This window comes from Doryrhamphus excisus, linkage group LG12 (genome assembly GCF_037039965.1).
Source record: "Doryrhamphus excisus strain RoL-2023G ecotype Guam linkage group LG12, RoL_Dexc_Guam_v1.1, whole genome shotgun sequence".
Taxonomy (NCBI): Eukaryota; Metazoa; Chordata; class Actinopteri; order Syngnathiformes; family Syngnathidae; genus Doryrhamphus; species Doryrhamphus excisus.
In genome coordinates this window covers 4,991,125-5,010,750 of record NC_136368.1, presented here as the reverse complement: position 1 = coordinate 5,010,750, position 19,626 = coordinate 4,991,125, and the positions used below count along the sequence as shown (strand labels likewise).

Here is a 19,626-nt window from a genome sequence, read left to right as displayed (position 1 = left end):
TCTCTTGTTTGTTTTATTTTTACTTCAAAAATATTTTATTGTATCATTTAATTGTCAATAAAGAGTGGCAAGGATTTACAACAAAAATTGAGATATGTATTCATGCACATACATTTTTTTTTTTTTTTGGGGGGGGTGTCTCAAATTCAATTTACTTGGGGGCCACTGGAGCTCGGGTCTGGGTGACACTGGGTCGCATCAGGTTTTCAAAAAAAAAAAACAAAAAAAACGCATTTATTAAAAACAAAAAAATTTAAAAAACTTTGCTTTGGTTCCAATTTTCTACAAGAAAAGCTCTGATAAAACATTCCACTGTTCTCAAATATCTTACTTTTTATTTTTCTACACAAAATAAGATGAAAAATAAATAAACAAATCAAGAATAAAGAAAATCAATCAATCAGTAATAAATAAATAAATAATAATAATAATAAAACAGCAAATAATAAAAACTTAAGAAACCACATATAGTTGGTGGGTAGACAAATTATTTTTTTCAGATTAAAATGAACAAAGCATTATTAGAGCCCTGTAGACATGACAAAACACGACTATAGTCACATTTATACTCTTTTTATTTACAACATATTGCGCAACTGCAGGGTCTTGAACATGCACACGAAAGAACAGCAAAACAAAGAGTGTTATGGTACTAAAATGAACAAATTGGTGATCACAATGCATCGGTAATGCAAGTAATGACATTTCAAACACAGTAGCATAGTGGTTAGCATGTATGTTGGTTTTCACCCACATCTCTAAAACACGGTTTGGTTACTTATTGTCCATAAATGCAACTGTGATGGAGAGACTCCATCTCATTCATAATAATAACAAGGACAAGTGGTATAGAAAATGAATGTATGGTTGTTACGACAGAAAAATGACAATGCACATGTCAAGTTGCAGTTACATTATTGGCCATGTCAGCTGATTCACACATCAGATCATTTGTTCCTGTACCAACGATGCACGGAATTTTGAACGCCCGCCATAAAGCACCTATCCTTTGCCAAAAAGTGCATTGACCGACTGCCATGTTGACGGTGGTACCAAATATGTACAAATTGCTCACTGTGAAACCGATGTAAACTCCAAATATGAAATCTGCATATTTAAAGGTGAGCGAGTTGATGAAATGAAAAGTCACACAACTGAAGAAGATAAAACTCTGACAAATTCCGGTCACGGTGACTCTTAACCAACTCCGAAGTCTTGAAGCAGAGACGGAAATGCCACTCTTCCCCATATTTCTCATGTGACAGTGCAGGTATGGGAAGGTGGCGAAGCTTGAAATGATCATGACACATAAATGGGTCATCATGTAAACTCTCATGACGATAAAACTAACTACGCTATGAAGGCTCATATAAGGATTGCTGTCATTCTGAATCCCCATTAGAGTATCGTTGTTAGTGAACAGCAGAGACGGGTTAACTAGTAAGAGAGAAGTTTCCAGAGTGCAAGCGTAAAGAAAAAACAGAAAATTAATAAGAACAGCCATGAAAATGATCACCTTGATGTTCCTCTTCAACCAAACAAACAGAGCACACTGTGCAGGGACAATCTGCGTGAAGTAGTAGAAGCCGAGCAAAACAGAAGTGCTCATGCTGTTATGCACAAAGAACAGCAATAAAAACCTCAGTATTATATTTAGTTTGTTGAAGGTCCCAAACATCAAGAACAAGTTCACGACTAAGAAGATCAAATATAAAGTTGAGCACCAGGTGAGAAATTCCAAGAGGAACTTTAAAGGCTGCTTGAGTCCTTTATCGTTGCTTTGAGGGCATCCCAAGCAAAACACAAAAAAGATGTTCACGACGAGGCAGAAGATGACAAGAGGAACGTTGATGATGAGGAATTGCATCTCACTCAAGTCGACAGTATGTAGATCCATTGTTGGCTTTGAAAAGTTTAAGGATCTTCAAAGTGTGTGCACCAGTGTCCGACACATGTACCTTATGATGGACAACCTCACAGGTAAAACCATCATATGCATAATAGGCTTCCATGTAGGAAGGAATATCAATAGAGCATTACCTCCGCACGTAGACCTTCCTCGGGATGCACACAACATGTTCAGGGTAATTGAGCAGAATATGGAAAACATGTCCTGGTTGTAACACAATCTTTGGTCATACACAGATGAATGAGTGCTATCCGGACTACAGATGACACAGTGAGATCTTCAGACTAAGGTTGAATCAATGCAACTTTGTGTTTGTCGAAAATATTTAATCTTTCATCTCAATTACATTTCCAGGTCTAAAACAATCACTCATCACCAGAAAGGCCTTCCCTAAAAAGATCACCATCTGCTTATATTGTGCAAGAAATATAAGCAAAAAAAGGTCAGTAAGGATAATTCATAATGCCGCCTACAGAGAACATACTAACTCCTTATTTCTAAAATCACAAATACTTCTATTTGCTGATATAGTTCATCTTCAAACAGATAAAATAATGCATAAGGCTAAAAATAACCAATTACCTAAAAATGTGATCCAATACTTCTCTACAAGAGAGGAGAAATATGATCTCAGGGAAGAACTACATTTGAAACACTTATATGCTAGGACTACGTTAAAAAGCCATAGCATTTCAGTATGTGGAATCAAACTATGGAATGGATTGAGTAAGGAAATCAAACAATGCACAACGATGAGCCAATTCAAGAAACAATACAAGCAGTTGATGTTTGCTAAATACAAGGATGAAGAGTCTTGAACCAGTCATGATGTGCTATATATATCACTATATTGACACTTACTATGGTACACATTATGTCATTGGATGGTCATATCACCTTGTACTTCGATACAAGGTACATTATTTAAAAAAAAAAAAAACTTAAACTGTATTATGGAAAGCAGGAAGTGAACAAATGTAACAGTTACTGATTGTAAAAGTACCAGATGGAGGGGTAGGATTTAATAAGCTTTGCTTCTTCCTACTCCTTTTGGACATGTGGAACTGGGAACTGATTATGTGATGCATTCAATTGTAATCTGATGCATGTTCAAATGAAATAAAACCATTACCATTACCATTACCATATTGCCCTGGCATCTCACCCTCAAAGTTGTCTCATTCAAGACTGGGAAGAGTGGCTATTAACGAGTTGTGATGACAACACCCCAAAGGGACAAACCAGCAAGGGCCATAAATAGGGAGGCTCCACACCTAAAATGTTAGAACTGAAGAACATCAACGATACTGGTAACAGTATCAGAAGTATGTAGAATGGGTCATGGTAATTTTTAGGAAAATAACCGTGTTAACTATACCTTAGGCTGCACGGCGGTCGAGTGGTTTAGCGCGCAGACCTCACAGCGGGTTCAATTCCACAATCGGCCATCTCTGTGTGGAGTTTGCATGTTCTCCCCGTGCAAGTACCCCACATTCCAAAAACATGCTAGGTTAATTGTCGACTCCAAATTGTCCATAGGTATGAATGTGAGTGTGAATGGTTGTTTGTCTATATGTGCCCTGTGATTGGCTGGCGACCAGTCTAGGGTGTACCCTGCCTCTCGCCCAAAGACAGCTGGGATAAGCGGTTGAAAATGAATGAATGAAAAATTTCTGTAGAATTTCATACTAAAATATTTTAGAACATTCTCCCATTTGTGGTGATTATACTGCATATACTGCAAAGCTGTTAGAACAACTACTAGGTAATCATGTACTCACAGATCAAAACAAGATTATATCATTCATTCATTCATTTTCTACCGCTTATCCTCATGAGGGTCACGGGGGGTGCTGGAGCCAATCTTAGCTGTCTTGGGGCGAGAGGCGAGGTACACCTTGGACTGGTCGCCAGCCAATCACAGGGCACATATAGACAAACAACCATTCACACTCACATTCATACCTATGGACAATTTGGAGTTGGCAGTTAACCTAGCATGTTTTTGGAATGTGGGAGGAAAACCCACGCATGCACAGGGAGAACATGGAATTGAACCCTGGTCTCCTAGCTGCGAGGTCTGTGCGCTAACCACTCGACCGCCGTGCCGCCCAAGATTATATCATCATAATAATAAATACCAGTTTGCACATGTAGTATTAGCATCACTTTATTGAATTTGACAGAAAGCTATAACTGATGACAGAAGTGGTGACATTAGCCAACATGGAAATGAAGGAGCACAAACAGTATAATTTACTACAAATATGCAGATTTTCAAATGAAAGTACAGCAAGTACAGGACTGCTATAGTATTAAACTTTGCACAATCTGCATCATCAACATTTTTTCTGATGCATCGTGACCCTGAACTCTTTCTGGTAGCATCGTGGTGAGCATGTCAGCCCGTTTTTCCACCCACATCCCCAACACATGCATTTTAACCGGAGACTCTAAATTGTTCACAGTGGTGAATGTGAGTGTGAATGGTTGTTTGCGATTACGGTTAAGGTTAAGCTCCGGTTCTTTGCTCCAATTGGTGACTCCAATGAGAACAAGCAGTTTCGGAAATGAACTGATGGATGTAAAGGTGTTGCGGTGTTAAGACAGAAGCACCACAATGTGTACATCAAGTGGTAGTTACAGTATTGGCCATGTCAGCTGATTCAGACATCAGATCATGTGATCCTGTGCCAATACTACACAGCGTTTTAAGCGCCCGCCATAAAGCAGCTATCCTTTGCCTGAAAGCGGATTGACCGACAGCCATGTTGATTGTGGTACCAAATATGTATAAAGTAGTGACGGTGAAACTGATGTGAACCTCAAAGAATAAATCAGAATATTTCAAGGTGAGCGACTCGATGAGCTCAAAAGTCATACAACTGAAGAAAATAACACTCTGACAAATTCCGGTCACAGTGACTCGTAACCAATTCCGAAGTCTTGAAGCAGAGACTGAAATGCCACTCTTCCCCATATTTCTCATGTGGCCATGTAAGTATAAAAGGGTTGTAAAGCTTGAAATGTTCATGAGGAATAAAGTGATCATCATGTAAACCTTGGAGACAATAAAACTTACTAAGTTGAAAATGTCCACATAAGAATTGTGGTAAAACGGGATCCTGGTCAGAGTGTGATTACCGTTGATCAGCAGAGGCCATTTAATTAGGAAATCTGCAGTTTCCAAAGTGTAGTTGTAAAAAACAACCAGGAAATCCAGAAGAACAGCTATGAAAATGGTCACCTTGATGTTCCTCTTCAACCAAACAAAGAGAGCGTGCCGTGCAGGGACGATCTGAGTGAAGTAGTAGAAAGCGAGCCAAACATAGGCGCTCATGCTGTTATGCACAAAAAACTGCAATGAAAACCACAGAATTATATATAATTTGTTGAAATTCCCGAATGTCAATGACCAGTTCACTATTAAGAAGATCAAATATAAAGTTGAGCACCAGGTGAGAAATTCCAAAAGGAACTTTAAAGGCTGCTTGAGTCCTTTTGACTTCCTTTGAGTGCATCCCAAGCAAAACACAAAAAAGAAGTTCATAACGAGGCAGAAAATGACAAGAGGAACATTAATGATCATGAACAGCGTCTGACTCATCTTGATCATCGGTCGATCCATTGCTTGGCTTTAAAAAATAAAACAAATCCAAAAATGGAGACGTGTGTGCACCTGCATCCAACACAATGACGGCCAACCCCACAGGGAAAGCAGGATCATTATATAGAGCCATCATATGCATAACAGGCTGCCATGTAGGAAGGAATATCAATGGAGCGTTGCCTCCACAGATAGAGCTCCATCTCAATGCACTCAACACGTTCACTTAAGCCTGGATGAAGCACAAATACATTTAGTGCTTTGCATCACACTGGAAAGGACGCAAAAATGTAGCAATATGGTCACCATATTTAGTATGCAGGGATGCATGTTAAAAGCGAATGACAGGATGTATTTCGCTGCATAAACGCCTCCGCAAAGCAACCCAACCCAACAGAGCCATGAAGGTCGGGCTTGGACACGAACCTCGCAAAATTTCGCCTTGCTGGCCAAACAAGTATATCGCAAGAACATCATGGAATGTGGCTCATAACACAAATACAATAAAATAAAAACACAGAAAGTGTAAAAATAGAGCAAAAAAAGGCACAGTGTTGACATTAATAACTAATGAAAACAAATATTTTGTATAACATTGTTTACTATTTTAGTATAAATATCAAAGTTGGACATATAAATAAAATAAGACATGTAGATAAGACGCAAAACAATGTGCTGGCATGTTCAATTACAAGCTAAAATTATTAATGCGGACACTATTAATTAATTTCATATCTAAATTAGTTTGATGATCCGGATCGTTTGTGTAACAACCATGCAAAATAATAAGACGTGAGGGAGGGGGCTTTCACACTGTATATAATACAATACAATATAATGTAATGTAATATATAAATTATATAGCATACACGCTGTATATGAATGTTTCAAAATATGGTCCCCAATATTTTCACTTTTAATGCAAATGAATAATGGCTCCAAATATCCTTTATTGGCCTCCTTTATTACTAAAAGTAATAAAGTTGATCTCTAACCTTACTTTACCTAAAATCCACTTTCATGGATAACAAATTAACATACATATTTGAGAGGTTAAAATTGGTTGATATTTACATTTTTAAAAATTGTTAATCAAATAGTTGTTATTAATTGGCTAACTAATGAATCATCGATTCATCAATCGTTTGAACCTCTCCTCCCGTTTCCACAGACAGGACCACAATGAAAAAGCAGCTTTCTGTGCAATATGTGTTTATTTAAATAAAGACATCTGACTAAAACGCCAGAAATGAGGAAATATGCCGCATAAAAATAATATTCTAAAAAAATAACACATCTGTACATTCCAACGCTCAGTGGCAGTTATAATACTTCTAGTGTACAAATAATAATACACACACACACACAAAACATACGCACTTAAAGCCACAGGTTTACCTTTCAGTGTATCTGAATAAAATGCCACATTTTGTACATTCTGTGAATAAATAAAGGCTGGTATCAGATCGCAAAGTCTACTTTCAACTTCTAATTTCAATGTAGTGGTTTTATTAACAGCATATTTCATCCTTAAAACTCTTAATGAAATCAGTGCAGTGCCATGCATATATTCATAGTTCAGCATACCGAGACTTTTGCATTTACTCTCTTGAATGAAATGAGCCTATTCCATGCAAAGGCAATGGAATACTTTCATTATACTTGCAAAAATGGCGCACTTTGGTATTATATGATGTATTCTAATGACTGTCTGTTTCTGATGGTGCAAGTTAAAAGTAGTCTCTTCGGCGTGAATCGTCACTGATGAAAGATGGGTTCCACTGCGCGGGGTAAATGCATGAGTGGCGAGAGCCCGGCAGCCCCGTGAATGGGTACAAGCCGTTTCTGTCCAGGTCAGAGTTCCGCAACGCGGGCTGCAAAAAGCAAAACAAAATGAAGTTTCTGTTTATTTTTACCTTCTGAATCACGGGTGTCAACCTTGTCTTCTTACAGAGTAGTATATGTCGGTCATCTGCAGGAGGTTCTTGGTGCTGCCGTTCTCTTGCATCTCGATGGTCTCCCTGCCCCACTCCATGGAGATGCGGTTGCTCTTGGGGAAGTCTGCATATGGAGACATCTGAAGGTCTCCACTCTTGAAGATGATCTTGTTGATGTCATTCTTGTCTCTCCTAAAGGGGTTTTGGGAGGGGATACAAGTTAAACTCCTGTTTTACAGGATAATTTGGTACCAGTACCTATCCCAGCTGACTTGGAGCGAGTGGTGGCGTCCACCCAGGACTGGTCGCCAGCCAATCACAGGACACTTTTTCTTTTCTTTTTAAATCACCTTTGTAATTGTTCATTTTGTAATATTATGGCTTTATTCCCATAGCATTGTAAATCTCTCCCCAGCCTAATTTACCCAATTATTGTTTCTCATAATGCTTTAATATCTCTACTACTTTGCTACACCTAAAATTATTATTTTTTTAGAATACAACTTTTTTTCAGAGTATTTTGACTTTATTATTGTAAAATTATATCAGTTTTTTTTTCATTTCTGCTGTTGGTTTTTAAATTTTGTAATTTTTTTTTTTAAATAAAACTTTGCAATGATATTTGGCTTTGACTTTTGTCTCATTTGTATATCAATATTTAACCAAAATATATCAGGATATGAGTTTTGGTCCATATGGCCCAGCTGTAGAACATTGTATGGGACATCGCTAAGAAGTCATAACCTCTTAAACCTCTTGCTTTTCAAGTCATTATTAATATATAATTATAAATACATTTATATCAAGTAGATGGAAAAATACAGGATACAGGATCGTGGTAACAGTGGCTCTTACTTGCAGCAGGTGACGATGAGTGCAATGATGAGGATTAGGAGCAGGGCGCCCCCCGCAGGTGAAACAACAACAGCAATCAGCTTGTAAACTGTAAGGACAAAAATATATTTTTTTTCCCCCAAACATGCATTATTTATTTAAAAGATAAAGACTACTACAGTACTTACAATTCCCACAGTTGAAGCCTCCAAAACCAAACATGCAGCTAGGAGGTGAAAAACAGGCTGCAGTGAGAAAACGCACAACTTTAAGTCCAACATTCACTGATTACAAACTTACGGGACACAGGAGCCATTTTCCAGCTTGTATCCATCCCCGCATTCTGGAGAAAAGAACACGGCATCACTCAAGTCACCTTACACACTTTAGCCTGACTATGATACAGTTTTACATAAGAGTAACGTCTTGTAACATTTTACCTAGGCAGGACAGGTCATCAGGGTTATGTTTGTAATATCCTTGTAGACACTGACATTGGGCGGTGCCGTTGGTATCTGTGCAGGTGGAACGCTCGCCATCACACTGAATCCTCTGGGCCAAACAAAGACTCTCCACTGAAATCACAATGTTCGATAACATGGTATAACATCTGTTTCATCTGGCATCAATGTACATTCACACTACTGTGGAATTGGATGGATACAGATAGGTGATTATTATGGATAATGCATTTGCACCCTCTAGTGGCCAAGTACAATCACAGCAAATACTTTCTACTTCGATTGGGGGCCATAAGGGTGAAAAACACAAGGGTCACTCTGATATTTTGTCATTTTGATATGTTACTTTTACTCACAATATTATACATTATTCTCAAATGTGCCACAGCTCAATAAAAGAAAAAATATTGTGCTTGGACTGGTTCCGTTTTATGTCCTACCGTGGTACGTGAGCCGGTGGTGCAGGACCACACGGCAGTGGGACTGTGAGGAGCTGCAATTTTTCAAAGACATCTGAATGCTGTTGTAGACCTCGGCGCTGGTGACGTCAGCGGAGATGGAGAACATGTTGACGGCAGAGATACGGACACCATCCTCTTCCCTGTAGGGGTGTGATATCGTTATTTGTTGTTGCATTTTTTTTTATCAGCTTAATTTAATCATGGGGCGGCACGGTGGTCGAGTGGTTAGCGCGCAGACCTCACTCCACCTTCGGCCATCTCTGTGTGGAGTTTGCATGTTCTCCCCGTGCATGCGTGGGTTTTCCTCCCACATTCCAAAAACATGCCACTCCAAATTGTCCATAGGTATGAATGTGAGTGTGAATGGTTGTTTGTCTATATGTGCCCTGTGATTGGCTGGCCACTACTCCAGGGTGTACCCCGCCTCTCGCCCCAAGACAGCTGGGATAGGCTCCAGCACCCCCGCGACCCTTGTGAGGAAAAAGCGGTAGAAAATGAATGAATTAATGAATTTAATCATGGTTTAAAATACACTTTTGTTTTCAGAGTGGCCATAATAAAAGGCCACATCAAAATGTGCACTTTAACCGCATTGGAACTAGGATGCTTCCAGCTTCCAGGAATAGTGTACAGGTCCTTGCAACGTGGGTCCGTGCAAAATGCCGATGTCAAAATGCCATCAATACAGTGTCCACAACATACATACGCCTGCCCATATCGTAGCCCCACCACCCACCATGGCCCACTCCATCCATCCGCAGTACACTTTGGAGTGGCCTTTTATGCGCACTTGTGCAATAATCATGCTGTTTTAGATCTTGAAAAGTGTTGCGTTTATATTTTTGCAGTTCACTTTGTTAAGTTCAGCATAGTATGTTTTTGATTGCATTTTTGTGAAGGGTACCATCCTAGCCCATTCACATCATACTGCCTTTTTGCACCCTTTCCTTGACATCACATACAAAGTCACACTGCAGTCCCTTGATCAAGCGAGTTGAAGTGATGCACTGCTAAAGAGTAAGTCAAGAACTCACTTTTTACTGAGAGTGGAGCGGCTGTAGCCTCTGAGGATGGACAAGGAAGCATTGAGCTGAGGCGACGAGAGGAAGAGACAGTGACAGAATTAATAAGCACAGCAGAAAATATCATATAATAAAGAAGGCCTGACCTTCATTTGGTGACTAATTAGGGCAAGGGGTATATAACATCGAAGCTTTTCTCACCAGCTGAATAATCTCTCTCTGGATCTCATGCATGGTGGCGCTCTTGAAGATATTGGTGTCATGTGTCACTCTGTTAAGGCTGAATGTTCCCAGAAATGTTTTTGCTGTGGAGAGATGTGAGATACACACAAAAAAATGATATCTACCAGCAGTATCAAAAAGATATGTGAGAATTGACGAGCATTACCTCTGGTGCACGTACGTCCATCCTCCAGGTCGAAGCCGAGCGGACATTCACAGCTGAAGGAACCCCTGGTGTTCACACATCTGGAGCCCACTGGACAGGGGTCCTTCTCACACTCATCCATGTCTGCACACAGAAGACAAGCGAGTTTTTACCATACAGTATAATACTTGGAAAACACATATGTGGTAATCCTTGTTTTTGGTTTTGGTTCCAGACCCAACTGCTATGAGTGAACCTCTGAAGAAGGATTACTCATTTATAAATGGAATATTTTCATAGCCAAGACCACAGAAAACCTGTTTACGACCTAAATATTGTTTTTAACATGAAGTAACACACCTCCATCGTCACCTTTACACTACTAATACCTTACATAGCAGACGTAGTAAGATAAATTAAGTCATTTAAGACTAGTATAAGACTCGTATGTTGCTATAAATGTTCCCTTGGGGAGACGAATGACTGGAAACAGGAAGTGACGTCAGGGCTTCAGAGTTGAGCTTCATCTTGCCGTGGTTAAAGGCTGAAAGAGTAGCCTGTGGTTTAATTAAGGATTGTTGTGAGATCAGTCAAACATGCAATAAAAGCCTGTTGCTTCGGCAGTCAAATCTGGTGCTTGTGTATCACCTTGTGACCAGTGTAGAATACTACATTAATGTCTTTGAATGCCTTACATTTCTTTATTAGTTCATTTAACCACTTTTATGCTTGAATATGCTCAATGGCAGCAAAAAAAGCACATAACAATGGCTTATATATGGATGTTATAAATAATAAGCTATATTAAACCACAAAACAGTGATGATTTATTAACATATTTTTTTAAACTGACGAAGCTGCAAAATTAGAAAAATTTGTGAAGTGGCAAGAGACGACTGTACTCAATACCTAACATGCAAATGCATCTTTTCCGGCAGTTAAATTAGAAATGTGCTTAAGACAGTGCTTCTCAAATAGAGAGGTGGGCGGACCAGTTATTAAATGCTATTAAATGATCATATGTGAGTGGATAACATATGTCAGTCAGACAAAAAACAGACATTTCAGAGGGTCCGTATGTTTCAAATAAAATTTTTGATTCGCTTCAACATGTGTCTTCGCTCTCTGCAGTTGTTGTGTTGAAGCGAATATTTCTGAAAAAAGGGGTCTTAATGGATTCTTAACGGGGTCCATGACTCCAAAAAGACTGAGGTCGTGTGTAAAAGCTCACCTTGGTTGCAGATGGGGCCCGTCCAGGCCTGGGGACAGTCGCACCTGAAGCGACCGTGCTGGTAGCTCACACACATCCCTCCGTTCATACATGGGTTGGACACGCAAGGGTCTCCTGAGGTTCAGGGAGAACAGAGCATTATGTTGTTATTAGTTGTCCTGAGTATTAGTATTAAGGGCTATTAGTATTCATTCTTTATATAGACAGTTTGATGGCAATTTATGGACATGAGGGGGTCTGTCTATAGAGGATCTACAGTATCTATGAGTGGGAAAATACAGTTACATTTACTTTCACTGAAAATATTGTTACACTGTTAATACAAAATATTCCAAATAAAATTGTGACCTTAGTTGCAAAAATACAAAAAATATATAATATATACACATTAAAATAACTCTTAATAATATTGTTGGAGAGAAAAAATATATATTATATGATTTATACACGTTAAAAATAACTCTTAATAATATTGTTGGAAAGAAAAAATATATATAATATAATTTATACACGTTAAAAATAACTCTTAATAATATTGTTGGAAAGAAAAAATATATATTATATAATTTATACACATTAAAAATAACTCTTAATATTGTTGGAAAGAAAAAATATATATTATATAATTTATACACGTTAAAAATAACTCTTAATAATATTGTTGGAAAGAAAAAAATATATATTATATAATTTATACACGTTAAAAATAACTCTTAATAATATTGTTGGAAAGAAAAAATATATATTATACAATTTATACACGTTAAAAATAACTCTTAATAATATTGTTGGAAAGAAAAAAATATATATTATATAATTTATACACATTAAAAATAACTCTTAATAATATTGTTGGAAAGAAAAAATATATATTATATAATTTATACACGTTAAAAATAACTCTTAATAAAATTGTTGGAAAGAAAAAAATTATATTACATAATTCAAGTCATATTACAATAATAAAGACAGGATTACAAGGAAAAACCTAATAACTGAATAAGAATAATGCAGTTTTACCATCAGCAGGGTTTAATTTTTTTCCCAAATTTTTTTAAATTTTTCTTGTAATATTACACCACTTTTGTCATTAGTATATTTTCCAAAATGTCAGAGTAGTACTGTATGTAGATGTAAAATTAAATATGCGCTAATCTACATTTTGCTGCTTGTACACTCCTGTATGATAAGATCCTTTTTCCTACAATGCAAAATCACTTGGTGATTACTCACTTGGTGGAGCCGCCTTTGTGGGCTGAACATGAGTGGGAGATGTTGCCGCCACTCCCTCTGTGGTCACCCTGTCTGTTTGCTTGTGGGTGGTGTGCGGAGCCGCTGTGCTCCCCGTCGTGCTGCTGTGGGTGTAAGGCGCGGTGATGTGACGGCTCTGGGCCGTGGTGGCCCCCAGAGCGCTCATGCTCGTTTCCTGCTGCAAGGTGGTGAAGCTGGTGGGCTGGATGACCCCAGTTGATGATGTGGGGGCTTTGCTCGCGGGGGAGATGAGAGCAGGGGGAGCTGCTGAAGTCTGCTCTGTCAGGGTGGGGGAAACTGTGGTAGGGGTCGTAGTAGAAGGGATAGTGGCCTGAGTGGGAGGCGCTGAAGTAAAGGTGCGGGAGGTGCTACTGAGTGTGGAAGATGAGGTGGGAAGTAGCAGAGGGCTGGTGGTGAATACAGTTGATCCAATTGTCTCCTCTTCTGTCATTTCAGATCTATTAGAAGCAGACACACAAACGCATTAACACTCATTAGAACCAATGCCCACACTATACAAGAGTTCTGTTCTATCAACTTTCCAATAAAAGACCATTCCACTACTCAGTATACTGCACTACATAAACAACAATGCTGAGTTTGCTTCCCTGGATTTTGTCTTTGGGGTGAACCCGATTTTGTCTGAGGGTGTTGGTGGGTTTGAGGGACATCTTTATGTTGTATTTAGAGAAAATCCTTGAAACCACCCACATATGGGGTTATCAGAAACCTCAAAGACAGTGCAGAGGAGATCCCCATCACCGACAACAGAAAATGATGGTTGTCAAATCTGCTAGGACAAGAAAGGCCACTAGGCCCAACGCGGAGTACAGAAACAACAAACGAAACATGGTGGCTGGTTTGTCGGAGAAACTCATAAGGATTTTCGCCAACCATAACAAAATTTTCAAATGCACCAACAACCTCAGACAAAAGCTTGTTCATTCCAAAGACAAAATGTAGAGAATTAAAATTCAACAATGTTGTTTAAGCAGTGGAGCGTAGTGACGAATGTAATGACCACTACAATGGCGAGACCAAGCAACCGAGATTCAGCAGTTCTCAAAAACACAGGGAAAGAGAATGATGTCTTACATCTGGTTAGGGAGGACCACTTTTTTGTGAAAAGTGTCCCCACTAATAAGTATTTTTGCACCAGACAGTTGAACGACGAATGGTTATGCAAGAAGAGTTTCTCCTAACAAGTTTAATTGACAGGTTATTGTCAGAATTGTTTTACCACCAGACAGGTTAAGTAGCTATTGTTATGTATAACCATCATTCTCCAGCCACTCTACCCTGCTATTGCCACCCGAGGACTCACACCCACCAGTGACATAAGGAAAACTCCACACCTAAAATTTTAGGTGTTTTTTAAAGCACAGTCCAGTTGCCTTGATTCAACCACTTTTGCTGACAACAGTTCTTGTATTGGTCTGCAGTCCATGAAGCAAGTCTACCTAATGATGCTGCCAGTGTTGAGTCATCATGCAAGCCATCTCTCCTGGATAATATCACATCAATCATAAAAAGCATCTCCTGCTGTCAGATTGAGCAGTTACCTGTCAGTTCGAGTGACCGTCGTGGTGGTGAGGAAGATCTCACTTGTTTCCGACGGAGAGTCATATTGGTTAGTCGTACTACTGACGACTTGAGTTGGCGCTGTGGTGAAAACAAGGCTCACGCTTTCCTTCGATGAACTCTCCTCTGTGCCCTCACGGCTCCGAGTGCTGAAGCTCATGGTTCCACTAAAAGATTCTGTAGAGGGTTCGGTAGCGGAATCTTGGTATGACACGAGCGTGGGTCCACTCACAGGTGAAATGACAGGAAGTATGGATGAAACGGACTCATCAGTTGGGTCGGTGCTGGACATCCTGGGTGTTGACTGTGAAGTCTCCTCTGATGCTGGGATGTGTTGATACTGGGTGGCATTTAGAAGTCCAACAAGAGTGTTGGTTCCTCTTGGTGTCTCCAAGGTCTCCGGTTCTGGAAATGATGAGTGAGCCAAAGAACGGGTCCTGGTTTCTTCACTCCTAGTGGATGGGTCACTGTGGGTGTAGTCCTCAGTGTCTGTGACCCCTGTGGATGGAATACTCCATGTGGACGGGGACTGATGGAAGCTGAAGTTCTGTGTGACTGCTGACGAGGAGTTATTGCTGGAGGAGGTGACAGACAGTAGCGTCCTCTCCCCAGCCCGACTGATTGTGGTGGAGGTGAAGATGCTGTCTGTGAGGGCTTGTGTCTGTGACGGGGAGGACATGGGGTTGCCCATGCGCGGACTGGAATCTGGGCTGTCCTGCGGCAGGTCCTCTGTCACCATCCAGGGCGACACAGATTTATGAGAAACATTGGGAAGATCTGGATTTTGAGGAGAATCCCTCCAAGCTCTGCTGCTGGTCTCAGACGAGATACCAACAAGAGAGGAGGTGAATGGCTCAGTGGACGCCTGAATGGTCTCAGATGACTTGGTGGATGTTTCTCTTAGGGTTTGTGGCTGCTCAGTATCTGAGGAAACACAAAACACCAGCATTTTTAGTGAATAGCCAGACATATTCATAACTCATAGCACAAGGGCTGAAATCTAATAGAAAACATTTACATTCCCATAGGATAAATGGATCATTCAACGACATCTATGAACAATATCAATGAACGGTAAGTCCTGTTCACTTTTTAAATTTCTACGTGCCACCAGGGGGCGCTCACCAAGCTGTAGCCACAGGGTGCAGAATGATGCTGTGACCAATCCTGCTGTTTGCAGGAGAGGCAAAGTTTCTGTGGTGGAGAACAATTGGCAGGCAGGCGGGCTCAGCTACTCTAACAAAGGCATGGAGGCCTAAATATGGAGGTGAGTGTCTCCACTGGGGCAATCTGTCACTTCCTTCCTAAAGCTGAGTGAGCACAAAGCAGAAAATGTCACTGTGGATGTGGGTGTGCATTGATGTTCAGAGCCCTGTTTTTAATCACATAAACTGCTAGAATTACTTATTGTTTGGACACTGCAATTTATATTTTTGTGGCATTTATAGGCCACAAAAATGGAAGAGAAAACATTGAAATACTTGCACGATGTTGCTACATGAAGAGAAAAAACAGACAGATGTCTTTCCCATACGTTTCTACTCTCATCAACACATTATAATGGGTCTGTCCGCCAATGTAGCTGCTGCTTAACAAGACTCCCTGTCACCTGGTATACCAGAGAATAAGAAGACGTTACAGGAGAGATCAGTGTTTGTACTTTTTGTGCATTCAGACCCCTCTGTTGTCTCTTTTTCAAAATAGCTACCGATTTTTTCTTCGTGATGATTAATGAGACGAAGCGCGAAATTGGTTTACGACACAAGATTTTAACATTACCTTTAAGAAAAGTACAATAGAAATACGTATATGACAATATACTGCAGTCAATTTAATTTTGTCTATGTTACCTTGCATTGCTCCTCACAAGGCTACACTCTTCTAACACTCAGTGTGTATGCTCCCGGCCCTGCCTCCACCCACTGACACAAACACTGTATGACCTCACTCTGTTCATGTTGTTCTATGCCACAAATATGCAAATGTGCTGAAACCAATGGACAGAGTGAATCCTAGGTACTTGCCCGTTTTGATGCACACACACACACATGCACGTTTTTTTTCCTCTCGGCATCACAGCAATCATTGCAATGACTCATGCATCATGGCCAGTTATGCAAATTAGATGATTAGATTGCCATAAATATACTGCAGTCCTATGAGGAAAAACCGAATGTGCCATCTGTTTTGGTCAAGTAGTTTATAAAATAAATTACCCGCAAAATATGCAACTTATACTCCAGTGCGACTTATGTATGTTTTTTCTACCTAATTATGCATTTTTGGCCTTGTGCAAATTATACTCCGGAGTGACTTATAGTCCAGAAAATACGGTATATTTCCATGTGTAGTGAATCTACACACTAGACAATACTGCATCATTAGGATGCTACACACAAATACTAACGCTATAGTGTAAAAAAAAAAAATACACTGAGGAAAAAATTCAAGGACGCATTGGACCATATATAAATATATATACTGTATAAAAATATAAATTTTGTAAAATAAAATACACATTTTTAATTACTTAATTACTTATTAATTACTTATTTAACCTTTAATTTATCTATTATTTTTGAATTAGCTGTATTGTGTAATTTATTATTTTTATTCAAACTTGGGAGTTTTTATTACTTATTATAAAACATTATTTTATGTATTATTTATTATAGGCCACCACTATATGCTGTGTATTTCTATAGTTTTGGTGCAGCACTTTGGTGACTAAGGAAATGTGCTGTAAAAATAAAGTAGATTGGATTGAAATGCAAAGCTTTGTGTTTTTATTAGTTATTGTGTGTGAGCCACATGGTGCAAATTTCACTTTGCACACCCCACTGTAAGGTTATAACCGAGAAAAGGTATCATTTTTTCTGCTCAATTTTCTGATGGAAACATGAGGTTTTGCTTTTACAGTATGTTATAGACTCTATAATTATCAATGAAATGAAGCCAATTGTATTGAACAACTTTTATGGTTGTATTGCCTGAACAGCTGGAACAAACAGAGTGTTGATACATTAGTATAAAACTACCGCCACTCTATCCTGTTGGATTATGAGTAAGACATTTCACTTGACATAACAGAGAAAGTAGGCTGAGCTGTGAGGGGACAAAGCACTTGTCACGTAGGCCTCTGAGGAAGGCATCTTACCCGCGGTGTGTGAGAGCAGCAGGTCCCTCTGCGATGGCGGGGAAGTCTCCCTGGTGGGAAACGTGGAAGTTAACTTGTACTCCGTGTTCACTTCATCGGAGCTGTTCGGTGGGGAAACGGCCGTCGTCCCCGCATCCGGGCTGCTGTTTATGGGGGTCCCAGCCCTGAGGGGCCCCAGTAGTGCCAGAAACAGGCCGAGGAGGACCGGCTCCCACAAGCACGTTTTCATGATTCCCAAGAAGCCAGCTCCGTGGTGGGTCAAGTCGAGTAATGAACGGCGGGACTCCCGAGGACAGCATCAGGGGGAAGAATCTTCGCCCGTTACGGAACTTCCATGCCCGAGGAACAAATCCGCTTTACGTCCGGTCGATATCGGCGGGGAAAGGAAGATGACCGAGCCGAGGCAAAGCAGTCAACAGCAGCCTGTTATCGCCCACAGGACCACGGCTCCTCCTCCTTCTCAGACGCACACACCCACATACACACCAGCAACTCGGATACATGCATGCATCCAATATTACCTCTTTCAAAAAAAAAGTATGATCGATTAATGAGTTTAACCATTATTGTGAGTCTGTCTTGTAAAACTGTTTAGAATTATTTTTTATAAACATTTTTGATTATGATTTTTTATGTTTTATTGTAGAATTTTTATGTTTTATTGTAAGAATTGGGATGCTAGTATGCTCATGTTAGTATGCTAGCAATGCTAACATTGGCATGTTAGCATGCTAACATAATACCTTACATAACACTCTATGTTGGAATAAAGCTGTATATATCATTTAATTACATTGCCTTATATTATCCAAGTTACTATTGCACACATAGAATACACATTTGTATAACTTATATCCAAGTTATTATTGCACACATATATCACACAGTTGTATGATTCATCTTACAGGCACACGATAACGGGATGTCCTTGAGGCACCCGGAACCAGGATGTCTCTTTGAACCATTCATTCCTGTTATCTGAAGAAATGCTTCAATGTTCTCAACCAATTTGTATTGCTCCCCCTCCCCTTAGGATGAGATTCATGTAATAGGGCATACCTAACTTTTAATAAAAGGATGGCGAGCAGAGACTGTTTCAGAGTTGGTTGGGGATTTGTTGCTGAACAGTCTCTGATCCACTCTCCTTGCAAGCCTATATCTCACGTCTTTGTGTCTTCTTTCACAGTTGGTGATAATGTTTTGGGCTTAACCCTAACATTAAATTGGTCCTTCGAGCCGGATTCCAACAGACCTAAGGATTCCAGCGTGGGAGAGAGATCCAGGCAAGTCTGTGGCCACAGCAATCAATACCCTTTCCGGGACTGGTTCCTCCCTCTCGGGCTGGGATCCGACGGTTGACGGAGATCCAGGATCACAGAGGCGTGAGTGAGTACATATTTCACTTAAAAAGGGAATGTGTGAAGTGAAATAAAATACCGGTATTCAAGGGGAGACGAGTTAGGCGATAAGGTATAAAACCCTGACAATTCTAGACTCTATCAGGTACAAAGTCCAGTAAAAGTCCGCGCGAAGGTAGACTCGCTCTGTTGATCGCTCTGTTGAAAGATACAGTTAAGTCTACGCGAGAGGGATAGACTCGCTCTGTTGAAAGATACAGTAAAATCTGTCAGGACGGCGGCGTCCTCTGGCATAAGGAAAACGCGTTAAAGGAGTGTGCATGACAGTGTGTACAGTGTGTATGAGAGTGTAAATGGGAGTAAGATAACCACTAGGTTTCGAACTCCATACCAAACAGTGAGATTGTAAGTGGTGACTTGTTGTGGATGCAAAGGCAAGAATTGTCCGCC

The 19,626-nt window shown here is 39.9% G+C and overlaps 2 protein-coding genes across 2 annotated transcripts; both read right to left on the bottom strand.

Annotated features, from left to right (window-relative positions):
- Positions 1-4,330: 4,330 nt before the first annotated feature.
- On the bottom strand, positions 4,331-5,749 carry LOC131135930 (uncharacterized). The gene has a single exon (XM_058082351.2). It carries the CDS (start codon positions 5,535-5,537, stop codon positions 4,539-4,541), a length of 999 nt encoding a protein of 332 aa, XP_057938334.2. The 5' UTR covers positions 5,538-5,749; the 3' UTR covers positions 4,331-4,538.
- A 962-nt stretch (positions 5,750-6,711) lies between these two features.
- On the bottom strand, positions 6,712-18,306 carry heg1 (heart development protein with EGF-like domains 1). The gene is made up of 14 exons (XM_058081624.2): positions 17,819-18,306; positions 14,643-15,585; positions 13,063-13,538; positions 11,830-11,943; positions 10,620-10,742; positions 10,433-10,536; positions 10,244-10,299; positions 9,189-9,349; positions 8,728-8,862; positions 8,588-8,630; positions 8,476-8,513; positions 8,309-8,396; positions 7,468-7,645; positions 6,712-7,390 (listed from the first exon to the last, which is right to left on the bottom strand). The coding sequence occupies exons 1-14, from the start codon at positions 18,045-18,047 to the stop codon at positions 7,247-7,249; spliced, it is 2,832 nt and encodes a 943-aa protein (XP_057937607.2). The 5' UTR covers positions 18,048-18,306; the 3' UTR covers positions 6,712-7,246.
- Between the last annotated feature and the right edge of the window lie 1,320 nt (positions 18,307-19,626).